The sequence below is a fragment of the Leucopleurus acutus genome, assembly GCF_964270905.1.
Source record: "Leucopleurus acutus genome assembly, chromosome: 2".
Lineage (NCBI taxonomy): Eukaryota > Metazoa > Chordata > Mammalia > Artiodactyla > Delphinidae > Leucopleurus > Leucopleurus acutus.
Genome location: NC_139143.1, coordinates 94,544,989 through 94,563,260, shown reverse-complemented (window position 1 = coordinate 94,563,260; position 18,272 = coordinate 94,544,989). Strand labels below are relative to the sequence as shown.

Genomic DNA, 18,272 nt, shown 5'->3' with positions numbered 1-18,272 from the left:
TTATGACCTGCTACTTCATTAACATATTACCTGTTAATTTTATTTGCTTACTTTGGGAGGTTCAATTAAAATTAAATTGTGTCAGAATGGAAGAATATTAATAATAGTTGAATTTGGGTGATGAACAATGAACGAAGGTTCATTATACTGCTCTATTTTTATAGATGTTTGAAGTTTTTTATACTAAAAGCTTAAAAAATATATATAGAGAGAATTACTTTTGCCTCTAACATTAAGTAACCTGAGTACAGTATATATAAAGTAATTTGTGTATACTTGGCAAGTAAATTTTACTATTAAAAGACATACATTAATAGGAAGAAATAACATTATTAAGTTTCTGCATAAACAATCTACTATTTTAATATTCTCTATTATCTTAGCTGACAAACAAAAGATATTCAAAACAAAATTTCCATGCTAGCATAAATTTTTGGTCAACAGCAAGTAACTAACAAACTACTTCTAGAAAGGGCTAACAAATATTTCTGGAACTATCTCATAACTATATCTGAGATTATACAAGGACAAATGGCATGACTTTTTTACAGATGTAGTTTCATTAGTTCCAGACTGCAAAATTACATATTCCCACAGTTGTGTGTTATAACAACACGCATTAACGAAACATACTATATACATCAATATTTAGTTTAGAGAGAAAACATTATCCTAATTTTAATTTACACAAACAAAAGATTGAGAACTTAACTCCAGGAGATAATGCATTATATAAACATATTTCAATTTATTGCCCATTATCTGCCAAAATCATGAAACTAAAGCCCTCTGGCCACACAAAATAGCAGGAAGCAGCAGCATTACAGATTCTAACATCTTTGGTAAAAGTGTCTCGATCACAACTGGGAGAGTATGCCTGAGAGTGGAAAGAAAGGACCTCAGTTGCTATGGCCCATATGGTCTCAAACACATCATGGAGAAAAAACAACCGAAGAAATAGTCAATATCAAGTGTAAGGCTGGTTTTGTGCTGAAGGGCCACTCCCTGGCACTATATGGAGATATATACTGTCTGAAGAGCAAACCAAATGATATACCTCTACTATTGCTTGGGTAAGGGTGAGGATAAAGGTAATAGCTGCTTATCATCACTAGAAGGTTCTCTTGAATCTTGAATACTTTTGAGTTGTGTTTCTCCAATGACCAGCCCAATTCTCACATGAAATAAATTATTGTTAAGTTTCAGAGCAGCACATCTCTCAATAACCAGAACAGATTTGTTCCCTTCCACAAGCATTCTCTAGCTAATATACATTTCTGTCTTGCTGACTTGAATAGATTTGTTATCTCTTATGAAAAGTAGCTAACTTTTAAGTATTAAGTTTTTTAAATTGTTGTTGTTTTGTGTTTTACACATAAAACAGGCAGTTGCAGGAACTAAAAGGGGAAAATTAGTTCAAATTCACTTACTCAGTTGAGCTTCATGCTGAGGACTTTGGTGCTGGCACTGTTGTGACCGCCTGTAAATTGTTTCTCCTGCCTTGAGTGCCTGTTTAAATAACCTTTCAGCATCTACAATAGTTGTTGCTTCTTCCTCAGCCAGTAGAACATATGCAGTAGCACAGCTATAAAGAAAGCAAGCAAGGCAATTTTAAGTAAAATGGTAAGACAAGTATTTTCTTTGGGGTATGTCCCTTTACATCACATTTCCGTATCTTTCCCTACACTTTCTGTAATAGGGAAGAACATTTGTATTCTATTACAAATTAATCACTATATGGATGTTGCCTATAAGCTTAAATTATATATAATGACCCATCTCTCAGAACCCTGCCTCCCAGGTAATGAGCATTAAGCTAATATACTTCTGTTTAGCTCACAGGAAACATCTTGACCAGGCCCACCTGTGAATGACTGCAGGGAGGAAGAAATTAACACATCCCCTCTGGAGGCTGATGGGAACCAGAAAATGTTTGACTTTACTCCCTCCCCTTTTAGTATAAAAGAAGACTGAATTCCAACTCAGGCAAGATGGTTCTTTGGGGCATGAGCCCACCATCTTCTCAGTTTGCTGGCTTTCTGAATAAAGTCGTTATTCTTTGCCCAACAACTCATCTCTTGATTATTGGCCTGTTGTGTGGCGAGCAGTACGAGCTTAAACTTGGTAATAAATTTTGGTTTTTCAAAAACACTTTCTATTTTTTGTTTTTATTTTGTTCTGTTATTGCTGTTAAACGCCTCTTGTGAAGGGGTATCTCATTGTGTTTTTCATTTTCATTTCCCTTATGATGAATGACACTGAGCATCTTTTCATGTATTTTTCAGTCATTTGTATGTCTTCCTTGAAGAAACAGACATTTCAAGTCCTTGGCCCATTTTTAATTGGTTGTCTTTCTGTAATTGAGTTGTAAGAGTTCTTTATATATTCTGGATAACTAGACCCTTATCAAATATGACGTGCAAATATTTTCTCTCATCCTGTGGGTTGCGTTTTCACTTTCTTGACAGTATCCTTTGATGCACAAAAGCTTTTAATTTTGATGAAGTCTATCTAATTTTCCTTTTTTGCTTGTACTTTTGGTGTCATATCTAAGAAACCCCTGCCAAATTGACAGTCATGAAAATTTGCTCCTATGTTTTCTTCTAAGAGTTTTATAGTTTTAGCTCTTAAATTTAGGTCTTTAATTTTTAATTAATTGTGTATGGTGTGTGTTAAGGGTCTAACTTCATACTTTTGTATGTGGTTATCTAGCTGTTACCATTTGTTGAAAAGACTATTGTTTCCCACACTGAATGGTCTTGGCACCCTTGTCAAAAATCAATTGACCACAGATGTATGGGTTTTTTTCTGGACTCTAAATTTGATTCCATCTAGATTAGATGGCTATTCTTATTATTTAATTACTGTAGGTTCACAGTAAGTTTTGAAATCAGGAAGTGAGTCCTCCTACTTTGTTCTTTTTCAAGATTATTTTGGCTACTGGAGGTCTCCTGTAATTCCATATTTTAGGATCAGTTTGTCCATTTCTGCAAAACGGGCAATTGAAATTTTGATGGAGACTGCACAGAATTTGTAGATCAACTTGAGAAGTACTGATATCTTAACAATAATAAGTCTTCTAATCCATGAACACAAGATGTCTTTCCATTATTTAGGCCTTCTTTAACTTCTTTTGATAATACTTTGTAGTTTTCAGTGTACAAGTCTTGCACCTCCTTGGTTAAATTTATTCTTAAGTGTTTTAACATTTTTGACGCTATTGTAAATGGAACTGTTTTCTTAATTTCCTTTTCAGATTGTTCATTGCTACTATATAAAAAAACAACTGATTTTAAGTTGATCTTGTCTCCTGCAACTTTGCTGAACTCTTTTATTAGCTCCAATAGTTTTTTGGTGGATTCTTCAAGGTTTTCTATATATAAGATCATGTCATCTGTGAAGAGAGATAGTTTTACTTCTTCCTCTCCCATACGAAAGCCATTTTCCCCCCTTCTTGCCTAAGTGCATTGGCTAGCACCTCCAGTACAATGTTAAATAGAGGTGGTGGGATTCCCTGGTAGTGCAGTGGTTAAGAATCCGCCTGCCAATGCAGGGGACATGGGTTCGAGCCCTGGTCCGGGAAGATCCCACATGCTGCAGAGCAACTAAGCCTGTGTGCCACAACTACTGAGCCTGTGCTCTAGAACCCGCAAGCCACAACTACTGAAGCCCGCATGCCTAGAGCCTGTGCTCTGCAACAAGAGAAGCCACCGCAATGAGAAGCCCACACACCAAAACGAAGAGTTGCCCCTGCTCACCATAACTAGAGAAAGCCCGCACACAGCAACAAAGACCCAATGCAGCCAAAAATAAATAATTAATTAAAAAAATAATAAATAGAACTGGCAAGAGCAGACTTTCTTGCCTTATTCTTGATCTTAGCAAGCTCTGAGAGTTTCAGTCTAAAGTACATAGTTAGCTGTAGGTTTTTCATAGACGTCCTTTATCAGTTTGAGGAAGTTTTCTTACATTCTTTATTTGTTTTTATAATAAAATGGTGTTGGATTTTGTCAAATACTTTTTCAGCATCAACAGAGATGATTGTGTGGGTCTTGTCCTTTGTTCTGTTAATGTGATGTCTTACACTGACTGATTTTTACATGTTAAACCACCCTTGCCTTCCTGGGATAATCCCACTTGGTCATGGTATATAATCCTTTTAATCTGATGCTGGATTTGGTTTGCTAGTATTTCGTTGAGAATATCTGCATCTATATTCATAGTGAATATTAGTCTGTAGTTTTTGTTTCTTATGATGTCTTCCTTTGGTTTTGGTATGAGAGTAATACTGGCCTCACAGAATAAGTTAGGAAGAATTACTTCCTCTTCTATTTCTTTGAAGAGTTTGAGAAGGACTGGTGTTAATTCTTTAAGAGTTTGGTAGAATTCAGTGGTGAAGCAACCTAGTCCTGAGCTTTCTTTGTTTGGAATTTTTAAAATTACTGATTTAATCTCTTCATTTGTTATAGGTCTATTCAGATTTTCCTTTTCTTCTTGAATCAGTTTTGGTAGTTTGTGCATTTCTGGGAGTTTGGCCATTTCATCCAAGTTAGCCAATTTGGCATACAATTGTTCATAGTATTCTATTATAGTATTTTTAATTTCTTTAAGGTCAGTAGTAATGTTCCCAGTTTCATTCTTGATTTTAAGTAAGCTGAGTTTCTCTCTTTTTTAATTGGTCAGTCTAGCTTAAAGTCTGTCAAGTTTGTTGATCTTTTTAAAAATACCCAACCTTTAGTTTCATTGATTCTATTGTTTTTCTATTCTCTGTTTTGTTTATATCACTCTAATCTTTATTACTCCCTCCCTTCTGCTTGGAGTTTAGTTGGCTCTTCATTTCTAGTTCCTTAAGGTATAAAGTTAAGTTTTTGATTTGAGATCTTTCTTCTTTATTAATGAAGGTATTTACAGCTATAAATTTTCCTCTGATCACTCACAGCTTTTGCTGTATTCCATAATTTTTTGGTATGTTATGTCTTCATTTTCACTCATTCCAAAGTATTTTTCTAATTTATCTTGTGATTTCTTCTTTGGCTCATTGGTTGTTTAAGAGTTGGTTGTTTGGGCTTCCCTGGTGGCGCAGTGGTTGAGAGTCCACCTGCCGATGCAGGGGACACGGGTTCGTGCCCCGGTCCAGGAAGATCCCACATGCCGCGGAGTGGCTGGGCCCATGAGCCATGGCCGCTAAGCCTGCGCATCTGGAGCCTGTGCTCCACAACGGGAGAGGCCACAACAGTGAGAGGCCCACGTACCGCAAAAAAAAAAAAAAAGAGTTGGTTGTTTAATTTCCACATATTCCAATATTGTGAAATTCGAGATTTCCTTCTGTTATTGACTTCTAATTTCATTCCACTGTAGTGAGGGTGGATAGTTTGTATGATTTCAATCATTTTAAGTTCATTGACAATTGTTTATATCCTAATTATGATGTATCCTGGAGAATGTTCCATGTACACTTGGGATGTTGTTAGGTAGAGTGTTATATAGATGTGTTAGGTCCAGTTGCTTTATAGTGTTGTTCAAATCTTCTATTTCCTTGTGTATCTTTTGTCTAGTTATTCTATCCAATATTGAAAATAAGGTGTTGATGTCTCCAACTATTATTGTTGAATTCTTTATTTCTCCCTTCAAGTCTGTCAGTTTTTGCTTCATAAGTTTTGTTATTAGACATATATAAGTTTATAACTGTTATATCTCCTTGATGAATTGAACCTCTTTTATCATTATATAATGTCATTCTTTGTCTTGTAAAAACTTTTTGTCTTAAAGTCTAGTGTGTCTGATACCAGTTTAGCCACTCCAGCTCTCTTTGATTACTATTTGCATGGAATACTTTTTTACACACTTTTACTTTGTACTTCTTTGTGTCTTTGTATCTAAAGAATCTCTTGTAGACAGCATATAGTTGGACTACCTTTTTTTCCTATTTATTCTGCTAATCAATGCCTTTTAATTGAAGAGTTTAATCTATTTACTTGTTTAAGTACTTAGTGATAAGGAAGGAATTGTTTCTGCCATTTTCCTATTTGTTTTCTATATGTCCTTTTTTTTTTGCTCTCAATTCCTGCATTATTGTCTTCTTTTGTGTTAGATACATATCTTCTAGTATACCATTTTGATTCCCTTATTACTTATCACATTTTTTTGTTATTTCTTAGTGGTTAACAGTTAACAATTACATTTAACATCTTAACTTATAACAATCTAGTATGAATTAATACTAATTTAGTTTCAATAGTATACAAAACTTTGCCCCTATATAGCTCTTCCCCCTACTGCTTATGTTGTTATGGTCACAAACTGCAACTTTATAAACTGTATGTCCATCAACATAGATTTATAGTGACTGTTTTACATAGCTGTCTTTTAAATCATATAGATAAAAAGAACTGCAAACGCCCCCAAAATTAATATTGACTTTTTAATTTGCCTATGTAGTTACTTTTACTGGCATTCTTTATTGTTTTGTGTGGAGTCAATACTGTCTAGTATCCTTTTATTTCAGCCTGAAGGACTCCTTGTAGCATTTCTTGTAGCACAAGTCTACTAGCACTGAACTCTGTTTTTGTTTATCTGGGAATGTCTTAATTTCTCCATTTATTTTGAAGGACAGGGTTGCTGGGCATAGAATCCTAAGCTGACAGTTTTGTTTTGTTTTGTTTTGTTTTTCTGAACTTTGACTATGTTACCCCACTGCCTTACATGGTTTCTGATGAGAAAGCAGCTCTTAATCTTTTTCAGGATCACTTATATGTGATGAGTTGCTTCTCTCTTGCTGCTTTCAGGCATCTCTCCTTATCTTTGGCTTTCAAAAGCTTGATTATAATGTGTCTCATTGTGGATGTCTTTTGAGTATGTCATACTTGGGGTACATTGAGCTTCCTGGATGTGTAGATCCATATCTTTCATCAAATTTGGGATCTTTTCAGCCATTATTTCTTTAAATGGTCTTTTTGCCCCTTTTGCTCTCTCCCCTCTCTTTCTGGGACTCCATTATGCACAGGTAAGTATGTTTAACAGCGTCCCACAGGTTTCTTAGGCTCTGTTCACTTTCCTTCATTCTTTTATTTTTTACCTAAATCAAGTTTGCTGATTCCTTCTTCTGCCTGTTCATATCTGCTGCTGAACCTCTACAGGAAATTTTAAATTTCAGTTATACTTTTCAACTCTAGAATTTCTATTTAGTTCTTTTTTATTATTTCTACCTCTTTACTGACATTCTCTAATGGTGAGACATAATTTTCATGGTTTCCTTTAGTTCTTTATACATGGTTTCCTTTACCTCTTTGAGCATATTTTAAATAGTTGATTTAAAGTTTTTGTCTAGAAAGTCCAAAGTCTGGGCTTCCTCAAGGACAGTTTTTATTCATTTTCTTCTTTTTTCTGTGTAGGGCATATTTTGCTTCTTTGCATGTCTTATAATTTTTTTGTTGAAAACTGGAAATTTTAAATATTATAATCTAGCAACTCCAGAAATCAGATTTCCCCTCCTCTCCAGAGATTACTGTTGCTGCTTACAGTTGTGACTTTTCTGAACTGATTTTGTAAAGTTTGTATTCTGTCATGAGTGACCAGTGAAGTGTCTGCTCCTTTAGCTTAATGGTTAGTCAGTGATTTGACAGAGATTACCCTAAACACCTGAAACCAAAAACAAAACAAAAAGCAAGTCTTTGCAGATAGGTTCTGTGTGTGTATTGGGGCATACCTTCAACATTCAGTCAGGCAGTTTACAACTCTGCCTTAGCTTTCACTTTCTGTTTGTGCAGAACCTGAAAGTCAGACACACATGAGAGCTTAGGGTCTTCTCAAATCTTTTCTGAGCAGGTGCCTAACTCTGGGCATGTGTGGAGCCTCTGAGATTCCCAGGAATATGTGGAAGCTTTTAAAAGCGTTTATTTCCCAAAGTTTCTCATTCCCCAGCCTTTCCTCCCAAGCTTTCTAGTTTGTCTCTTGTTTGCCCTAGTTGTTATCCCTTGATCCTGGCAGCACTGGCTAATACATTTGCCTTTAAATATTTTCAACAATGCCCCCACAGTGTAGCTGTGTCAGTGCTGGGAGAGTTTGGAATTAACCAAAATATAGGCAAGCCCTTTGAGCTGGTTCTTCAGAGAGTAACCAGATGGGTCAAAGTAAACAACCATAATTCTTTGAGAAAAAGGTCCGTTCTGCTTCCTTTGATAGTAGGAATTATACCCAGAAGGCAGACTGTTGTCTTCAAGGCTGCCACTGACCTAGGGAGTGGAGGATGGGGTCAGTGTTAAGTTAAAACACCACAAAGCTCTCTTACAGAAATTCAGCTATTTTTTTAAACTGATTAAGCATTCTCCAGGTTGCAATAAACTCTGATTAGCTTTCAGAGTTTCAATAAAATTCATTCACTGCTTGTTGAGTTCCCTACACTGCCAGTTTTGTTCCACCTTGGGTAAGTCTTCTTAATAAGGATTAGTATATCTGTGGTAGGGGAGTAAGAAGGGGTACAGGGACAATGCTAAGTTCACATTATTCAGGAGGCATTCCTTGATTAATCCCAACTGGAGCCATATTTTTACTCTTGGCACTTATTTAATATTAGATTAATACTTATTGATCTGTCCCATTTAAATATTAAGTTCACTTATTTTTATTTTTTTTAAATTTATTTAATTAATTTATTATTTTTGGCGGCCTTTGGTCTTCGTTGCTGCATGCAGGCTTTCTCTAGTTGTGGTGAGCGGGGGCTACTCTTCGTTGCGGTGCATGGGCTTATCATTGCAGTGGCTTCTCTTGTTGAAGAGCACGGCCTCTAGTAGTTGTGGCACGCAGGCTTCAGTAGTTGTGGCTCGCAGGCTCTAAAGCACAGGCTCAGTAGTTGTGGTACACGGGCTTAGTTGGTCCACGGCATGTGGGATCTTCCCAGACCAGGGTTCAAACCTCTGTTCCCTGCACTGGCAGGCAGATTCTTAACCACTGAGCCTCCAGGGAAGCCCCTAAGTTCACTTATGATTCTACATTTTGTTTTTTCAAAATATAAAGTTGATAAAAGGAGCTATAAAAAAATAAAGCTGCTGTATGGCTTCCCTGGTGGCGCAGTGGTTGAGAGTCTGCCTGCCGATACAGGGGACACAGGTTCATGCCCCGGTCCGGGAAGATCCCACATGCCACGGAGTGGCTAGGCCCGTGAGCCATGGCCGCTGAGCCTGCGCATCCGGAGCCTGTGCTCCACAATGGGAGAGGCCACAATGGTGAGAGGCCCGCGTATCGCAAAAAATAAATAAATAAATAAAATAAAGCTGCTAACATTAAAAAAAATTAAATTAAAGCCATGTTTTACTTATTTTGAATTCCCTTCCCATGCCTCCAATCCTACTAGCAACTACAGTTCTCAGGACTGAATGAATGCTTTAAATAAATGACTTAAATGAAAAACAAAATTAAAACAGGTGGCTTAAGTATTTTAGTACTCTTTAATTATCAACTATTATCACCAATCAGATCAGCATTCTCCTTTTTATAAAGTATTTCTAGCATAATTTCTATTCAAAAGCATAGATAAGTTTACAATTTCAGAAGCAAAATACAAATGTCAATGAACACTGCAAATTTTGTCTTTAGTATGCAAAAAGAGAAAGGGGACTATTAATGACTCCAAGTATCTTAGGAACAGAAAAAAGGAAACAAAATCACTTGCCTGGGTTTCCTTCAAAACAAACTTATTTTCCATATATTTCAAACTTACTCATTGTTTAATTCTAAAGCTTGATAGGCTGCTTTGATTCGAGCTGGAGGATTTCTTTCCCTCCATGCCTTCTGCATAACTGTAGGAAAAACATTTCAAAAAGTAGATGATATGGTAAACATAAAGTATCTCATGCAAAACGTATGAAGAATGAGTTAGAAGAGTAAACAAAGATTTAAATAACATGTTCTTAAACATAAGAAATAAGAAATTGGGGTGATGGCTCACATTAACCTCATGAGAAATTTACATTAAATTTGGAAGCTTCACATAAAGTGGAAATTAAAATATTATTTCTCTGATTTATATGAATAATAACATAGATGGTACTTAATCAAGTTAATTACATCATTATACATGAACATTTATATATCTAAATGCATATTAAAATTGATATCAGATTATAATCTATGAAATATTCTAGTTCCTTTATCCTCTTGAAAAGGTTCTATGGAACTGTTAAAAATATACAAAAAAACTTTAAAAACACAGTATTTTTTTAATCAATGATTCAATCCATGAAGAATGTTTGAATTTGCATTTTGTATAAAAACGGGGGTAAAAAGGAATTAACTTAGACTATTGTATATTTATGGAAAATGTCAGTCTCTACTAAGAGTCAAGAAAAGCCTGAATTAGGATACCTCTGGAATAACAATATTAGTTTTGCTGTCATTTACTGCACTAAAATTAAAATTTCACACTAAGCAAAGTTTCTTAAAAATTAAACAAACAGGGACTTCCCTGGTGGTCCAGTGGTTAAGAATCCACCTTCCAATGCAGTGGATGCAGGTTTGACCCCTGGTCAGGGAAATAAGATCCCACATGCCGCAGGGCAACTAAGCCCGTGTGCCTCAACTACTGAGCCCACGCGTTCTGGAGCCCACACGCTACAACTAGAGAACCCGCACACTCTGGAACCTGAGCACCACAACTAGAGAGAAGCCTGTGTGCCGCAACAAAGATCCCATGTGCCGCAACTAAGACCCGACCTGACGCAGCCAAATAAATAAATAAATAAATTTTTTTAAAAAAACTAAACAAAGTAGATCCATGAAACTATCTGGCCTATTTCAAGTTTGATAAGAAAAACAGAGAATCTATGAATGTTGCTTTTGGAACAAAACCTACAACTGTCCAGAAAGAATAATGTGGAAAATGTTTGAGTTTTCCTTTGGAAACAAAATATTAGTCTTGGCTTAGAAAAGGAGACAATATATTCTACTTGGGTAACAAAAATACATTTCTCACATCAAACATGTCACCAGCTAGCTGACAGCTAATGCTTCCTGAACTTGACAAATTGATGCAAGTCAGCACCCATTTGATAATAACCAGGTAAAGAATAACATTTTGCTTAAACATTAAAATATTACATAAAAATCAAGTATAATATTTGACTTTCCATTTTTGATGATGAGGCTCTCTTCTATAAGTTACATGATATTTTCAGGTTAAATTTTGACACTGAATCTTTATTAACAGTTTGAATGGTTATTTGGTACTCTAGCATATTAAGTAATACAGTAATTTATTTAACCAGTTCTCTTTTGATGGATAATTAATTTTTTGCTAATATAGAAATATTGTGATAACCATCTTTCAACATCTATCTTTGCAAACCTGACCAAAGAATGGGTGGTTTTTATTTATTTATTTATCTATCTATGTATTGATTTATTTAGCGGGATGTGGGCCTCTCACTGTTGTGGCCTCTCCCGTTGCGGAGCACAGGCTCCAGACGCGCAGGCTTAGAGGCCATGGCTCACGGGCCCAGCTGCTCCGTGGCATGTGGGATCCTCCTGGACCGGGGCACGAACCCGTGTCCCCTGCATCGGCAGGTGGACTCTCAACCACTGCACCACCAGGGAAGCCCTGTATGCATCTTTTAAAAGATTTTGGATATATATATCCAAACTCCTCTCAATGAGACTGTATTAATTTACATTTTTTCAGACAGTGCAGGAGAGTGACTATTTCCTCACTCCCTTAACAACACTGAGTAGTATCAATCTTTGCTAATTTAAAACATGAAAACATCTCATTTGCATTGGCATTTCTTCTATTTCTAGTAAGGTCATCTAATCCACCATTAAGCATTTTTTCTTATTCTCATGTTTTCAAATGCTCTATCCAGCCTTATTATTCCTCACAACCAATGCATTTCTAAGCCAATGAGGAAAGGGGAAATAAAGTAGAGGAAGGAATATACTTCCTTCTAAAACAAGGTTTAGGAATAATTTAAAGCAATATGCTCATTTAGTATTCAACTGTCCTCTTTAAGAATACTCGATATGCTTAAAAAATAACACAAGCAGTTTAACAATTCAATCAAAAATTTATCTATTTTTCAAGTTAAACACTATTCTAATAGGCTAACCAGCAGAAGAGACTACCATTCAACCCAAGACCATGGGTCACAAATATAAATGCCTTGAGACCAGGCAGAAAACATAAATGAGTGAACTAAAAGCACATGCACTGTCTAAGAGAGTCACAGCTCAGGTCTAACTAATTACTGCCAAGTGGAAATGCAGGTCCATATTTCCCAACTTAAAATTGTAAATCTGGAGTTTAATGTTAAATCTCCTGATTTTTTTAAATGTTGAAAAAAAAAAACAAAAACATGAAAGCAAATTAACCAAAAAACACTGCTGGCTGGCCCTGAGAATATGTTTGTTCACTGTCCTAAATAAACAAATCAATAGAATAACAACAAAAATCTACTAACTTAGGGCTTCCCTGGTGGTTCAGTGGTTAAGAATCCGCCTGCCAATGCAGGGGACAGGGGTTCGAGACCTGCTCCGGGAAGATCCCACATGCCGTGAGGCCTGTGCACCACAACTACTGAGCCTGTGCTCTAGAGCCTGCGAGCCACAACTACTGAAGCCCGAGCGCCTAGAACCTGTGCTCTGCAACAACAGAAGCCACCGCAATGAGAAGCCCACGCACCACAATGAAGAGTAGCCCCAGCTTTCCTCAACTAGAGAAAAACCTGCACGCAGCAATGAAGACCCAGCGCAGCCAAAAATAAAGAAAATAAAATAAATACATTTATTAAAAAAAAATCTACTAATTTAGTAATTACTGATGACAAGAGTCAAGAGAAATTTCTCACATCACACGTATAGGCACGTTTGTCTTTTTTTAATATAAAACTATAGACATAAATCATTATCTTTATGTGAATATCTGAAAAGATCAATATGGAACCAACAGTCCATTTCTGGATTATCATTTGTGGATAAGGTTTAGTTCAGTCTTTAACTGGGATTATGCATACCTCTAGAAGTACTACATGAAACTTTGCAAGGACCAAAATGGGACACACCGTTTTAAGAGAATCAATTTCTAAAGCTTCAGCTATATATGACTCTTTCCTATAACTGATCTACCTGAAGAATGTTCACCTGATTGGTCTGTCATGCTGGTTTTCCTTTCCTAGCCAACATATGCTCCCCGACTCAGTGTGTCCCCTAAAGATATATTACCTTTTCCTACTTTACAAAAGAAAAGCTTACTTTTCACCCATCCTGAATCTTTCCAAGGTAAGTTGCCCTAGAGTGTAAAGATCTCCATGTGCCTCAAGGGACAATTCAAAGTTTGGGTTTGGGAGGAACCATTTTTAATCAAGGAACCTATAATAGGGATTTGTGCCATTTACTTACTTAACAGTGAAGCTCAGCATTAGAAATAGAGTATTCTGGCCCCTGGAATTTCTGAATTCAAGTATATTGTAGAGTGGGGAGGGAGTGATAATTTTTATCAGTTCCATTTATCAGCACCCTTTCTCCCCTTACTATCAAAGCATGCATTGCTCCTAAGGGAAGGTATCCTCATAATAAGGCAAATAAAGCATTAATAAGGGATAATAAAGGCAGTGGAATCTTGTTTCGGCCAAGTGATAAGCTCACGGCAAGGCTTTAAGACTTATCTATCTTTCTATCTTAGAATCTGAATTCAGAAGAGAGATGGTTGTCATAGGGATGCATGTTAACATGTTTATTTGAATTAAAAAATGAAGTCAGACTTCTCTGTCAGAAAGTAAGTCTGATTTAGTTGACAGGAAGGACAATGAGAACTCACCCAGCCAATTAAGTTATATGGAGGACTCTTTCCAAAGTTGGAAGAGCCAAATATGTAGCTCGAAGGATTTGACAAAAATATAAAGTACATGATTCCATTTAGAACTTTATGATCAAAAGAAACTTAAATTTAAAAAAAATTATACAAAAACTTTATTGTGGAAAAGTATTTAAGTGTGATTAAAAAACTCTCAAATATAAAATAATTATAATAAAATCATACAGAGGTGTGGAATGGATATGAGTTCAACAAGAAAAAGTACTTATATAAAATTTACTACTGTTAGAGTATTTGTTCATGTACTTTTCAATGGATCATGGTGGATATCAAGTCATTAGAGTCCTTGAAATACATTCAAATATAGAGTATTTTAGTGTTATTTTTAAATGTCTATATTTATAATATGTTAAAAATTACATTCTTTGCAATTATTTAACCTTATGATGTCAAGTTAAAAATGTGTGAAGGGATACATAGTTTTTCAAAATTCTTTTAGGAGCTATGTGAACAAAAATGTTTTAAGACCACAGCTTTAGTGGATAGCCATGGTTGCTACTTGAAAAGCCTGCCAAGGTTTGCAATTCTGCCCATGAGAGGGAGGTGAAGCCTTAATATCCACAGTCACCTCAGTCCTCATAGTTAACGTACAATACTGATTTTCCACTGCTGTTATTTCCTTAACATTATACTTTTGCCATCAATGTAAACATTAAGCACATAAACATACAGCAATTCCTTTTTCTCTGATTTGCAATTAAACCATTTTATGTAACCATACCAAAGATCCTTGGGTTTCCTGCTACTACAGATGCTGAATATATTTAATACAGCAGAGATATAGCACAATGAACTCCTTCAATGTTGGAAAACTGGCTGTTTTTCAGACCGTAACTGTTGGTGATTTTCTTCTGCCTACCAATGTGATGAGTAGAAGCAGTAATAGTATAGTGGTTAAGAGCTAAACTTGAGCTTGAAACCCAGCTTTTTCATTTATTAGCTAGGTGATTTAGGAAATGTTACTTGTCTCCCCTTTGCCTCAGTTCCTTTACATTTAAAATGTGGCTGATAATAGTACCTATATCATGAAGTGATTGGGAAGATTAAATTAGTATCTTTATATAAATTGCTTAGAACAGTGCTTGGCGCATAATAAGTGTTATACAAGTGTTAGCTATTATTACTGAAATTGCTTAAGACATCTGTGACACCAAGGCTATTCATTCATTCATACTTCCATCAAAGAATAAATATTAATATTTACAGTATATCAGGCAGTGTTCTAGATGATAAGGATTCCAAGATGACAAGTATAGTCCCTAATTTCCACAGTTTCACACATTATTAGGGAGGACAAACATTAAAACAACATGATAAACTAACAAATAAGTGTTTACAGTTGAATAAATTAACTAAAATTATTATAAAAGTGAGGTTTTGACTAAGTACTGTAGAATTGCAGAGATCAGGGAAGGCTTCCCAGAGAATGAGACTTTTAATTTTGAAGGATAAAAGTAGAAGCATAGATAAGGTGGGAGAAGGCAGTCGAAATAGTTGTGATAAAGATCCCTGTCTTTAAGCCAAACATTTAAGAGTTTCTATACTCACTTCTACAGAGAAGATTAGAGAGAACTAAACAGACATTTCTATGATCTTCCACCACTTTATATGCATCTCTGACTTATGACTGGAATAAAATATACCCCATTTTTCTCTACATGCTGTGCCCCAATGTTTAACTTTGCCTTATTTTTTTTTTTAATGTGTAATTATAGGTGTTAACTTCCCCAACCAAAATTGGGTACACTGTTCTCTGTATAAGCAATTGCTGTATTCGATCTGAAAGGTTTTCTAAGTAATAAAAGAAGCAATTTAATTAATTTTTGTAAAATACTTTAAATTCTATAAAGAATTTAAATTTCATCTTATAAAAGACAAAAAAGTACGATAACCTAGTTTACAATCATAATTAGTTTCAATTTAATCTGGGTTTCTTATCAATGATGCAAACTCCAAGCCAAATAACTTTGTATAATAAATAACGCTAAAAAACTTTAAAAATAATTTTTATGACTACTGTTTACCCCAAGAACAGATTATGACACATACCTGTGTCTGAAGGACGTAAAAAGTCCGTGTCACAGGTGAAAAAGGTCTGATGGTCCTGAGCTGACAAATTCATGTCATAGTATGTAAGTGGCTCTTTACCAGTCACCCAAGTGTATCTTTACCAAAACACAATAAAATATGTAAATTGAACATGAGAGAGCATCTGTCTGCTACAACAGATACTTTTTAAAATTCAAAAATATACTGCTACAAATCTTATTTCAGGATGTTTCAAAAGCTTATTATAATCAATAAAGCAAAAGAGATAACCTATCCAAACTACTTAAGAGTACAATAATAAAACATCAAAAACCAAAACGGAAAAGGTAGATTATTCAACAAACAGTGCTTCAAAATTGAATTTGAAGATAAAACAATTTGACTTAAATATATACTTTTTTAAGTATACTTAAATAAATTCTCAGTGAATTAGAATTAAGTATTAAAAGTAAAACTACAAAGAAACTAGAAAAAAAACACAAGTGATTTTTTACTAGATGTCAAGATGATAAAGGGTTTTCAAAGCATAAAAGCAAAAAAAAAACTTCTTTCAGATTTTACTAAATTAGAAATTTTACCTTTCATTTCCCCCTAAAACCCTCAATAATTAATAGCAGGTAACAAACTGTCTAATAAATACATTTTAAAATATCCAATCTCATTGGTAATTAACAAATAGCAAATTAAAATAACTAATTTTGACTATTCAACTATAAAATTGGCAAATATATATTGTCAGGGGTGAGATGGGACTCACACATATTGCTATTACAAATATAAATTGGTATTTACATTTCTTTTTCCAGAAATCAATTAGATAATATCTATCAAGAGCCTTAAAAATAACACCTAGTTAGATGATGGGTATATGGAATTCCATTATACCACTCTCTCTACTTTTGTTTATTTTTGAAATTTTCCACCATTAAAAGAAAAACTTAAAGGGGGGAAAAAAAACTGTTCACACCTTTTGATTCAGTAATTCCAGTGCTACAAATCAACCCTAAGGAAATAATCATATATGTGGCTAAAGATTTATATATAAAGCTATCCCTCTAGAGTAATTGTTAACAGTGAAATATAACCTGTGACCTGGATAGGGGAGCAGTAGGTAAGTTATGTATGGTACCTCCATATAATAGAATACAGTACAACTATTAAAAATCATGTTTTTGAAGAAATTCATGTTTTGAAGAAATTCTGTGGTAAATTCACACATAATGAATTTTATATATTATGATGTTCAAGTTTTGTTTTTATATATGTGTATAGAAGAGAGACTGGATGGAAATACTAATAGCAGTTATCACTTAGTGGTAGAAAAAGGTGATTTTTTACTTTCTTTCTCATACATCTTTTTATTTTCCAACTTTCAACAATGAATATGTATATATTTTATAATCAGAAAAAGCATTTTAAAAGCACATTGTGGGCTTCCCTGGTGGTGCAGTGGTTGAGAGTCTGCCTGCCGATGCAGGGGACACGGGTTCATGCCCCGGTCCGGGAAGATCCCACATGCCGCGGAGCGGCTGGGCCCGTGAGCCATGGCCGCTGAGCCTGCACATCCGGAGCCTGTGCTCCGCAACGGGAGAGGCCACAGCAGTGAGAGGCCCGCGTACCGCAAAAAAAATAAAAATAAAAATAAAAGCACATTGTGTTATTTATATACATGATCAAAGATTTTAAGTTATTTAATTGTATAAGTTGCCTTTAAAGTTTCTATTTAAAGTTTTTAGCTATTTTAGGAGAAATTATCATGAAGAAAAAGGAAAAAGCAAATCCTTGTTCATTTAGCAAAGTTTGGTATACTTTCTAAAATCATAAAAAAAATGAACGATCTACATTAATCCCAAAATGATTTAAAGCAGCTAAAAAACACATGCACAGTATCAATAACTTAAATTAGCAGTAAATTTTAAAAGACTCAGTAAAGTAAAACAAGGATTGAGCCATAAAATGGCTCATACCAAAGAGTTCTATACACTTGCTAAAGGTTGGCTACGATATGATTCCAAGCTTCCTAGAACCACAATGATTACCAGTGCAATTTAGACTTTTACATTAAGACAAACTAATCATTCAAAAAAGAAGCATTAAGAGTTCGTTATACTAAGATAAGAAATTTCTCTTTAAGATTTTCATGAAGTAGATACTATAAGATAACAAGAATAGCCTAAAAACTTTTTAATAAACACAGTGAGAAGTTCAAGGACCTGTTTCTTGCAGAATCCCTTAATATAGGCTAATGGCATCTATCATAAAAGCCTAGCTTTGGCTTCCCAGGATGTGACTGTCCTACACTATCAAGTACTTACGCACAGGGATTACTGCTAAATTATTTTGTATCCCCATCATTTTGCATAGT

General features: G+C 35.1%; 1 protein-coding gene across 4 annotated transcripts in view; it reads right to left on the bottom strand.

The window, feature by feature from the left end:
• The window catches only part of ST7L (suppression of tumorigenicity 7 like), a gene marked incomplete at its 5' end in the record, with an annotated part of 75,415 nt that overhangs the window by 45,628 nt on the left and 11,515 nt on the right, over positions 1 to 18,272 (bottom strand). For 3 of the 4 annotated variants that reach the window (XM_082833658.1, XM_082833655.1, XM_082833656.1), the window contains 3 exons: positions 1,431 to 1,585; positions 9,716 to 9,794; positions 15,908 to 16,023. In XM_082833658.1, the coding sequence (XP_082689784.1) occupies positions 1,431 to 1,585; positions 9,716 to 9,794; positions 15,908 to 16,023 (350 nt within the window). The remainder of the gene's footprint in view (positions 1 to 1,430; positions 1,586 to 9,715; positions 9,795 to 15,907; positions 16,024 to 18,272) is intronic. The other variant, XM_082833657.1, reaches the window with a different exon arrangement.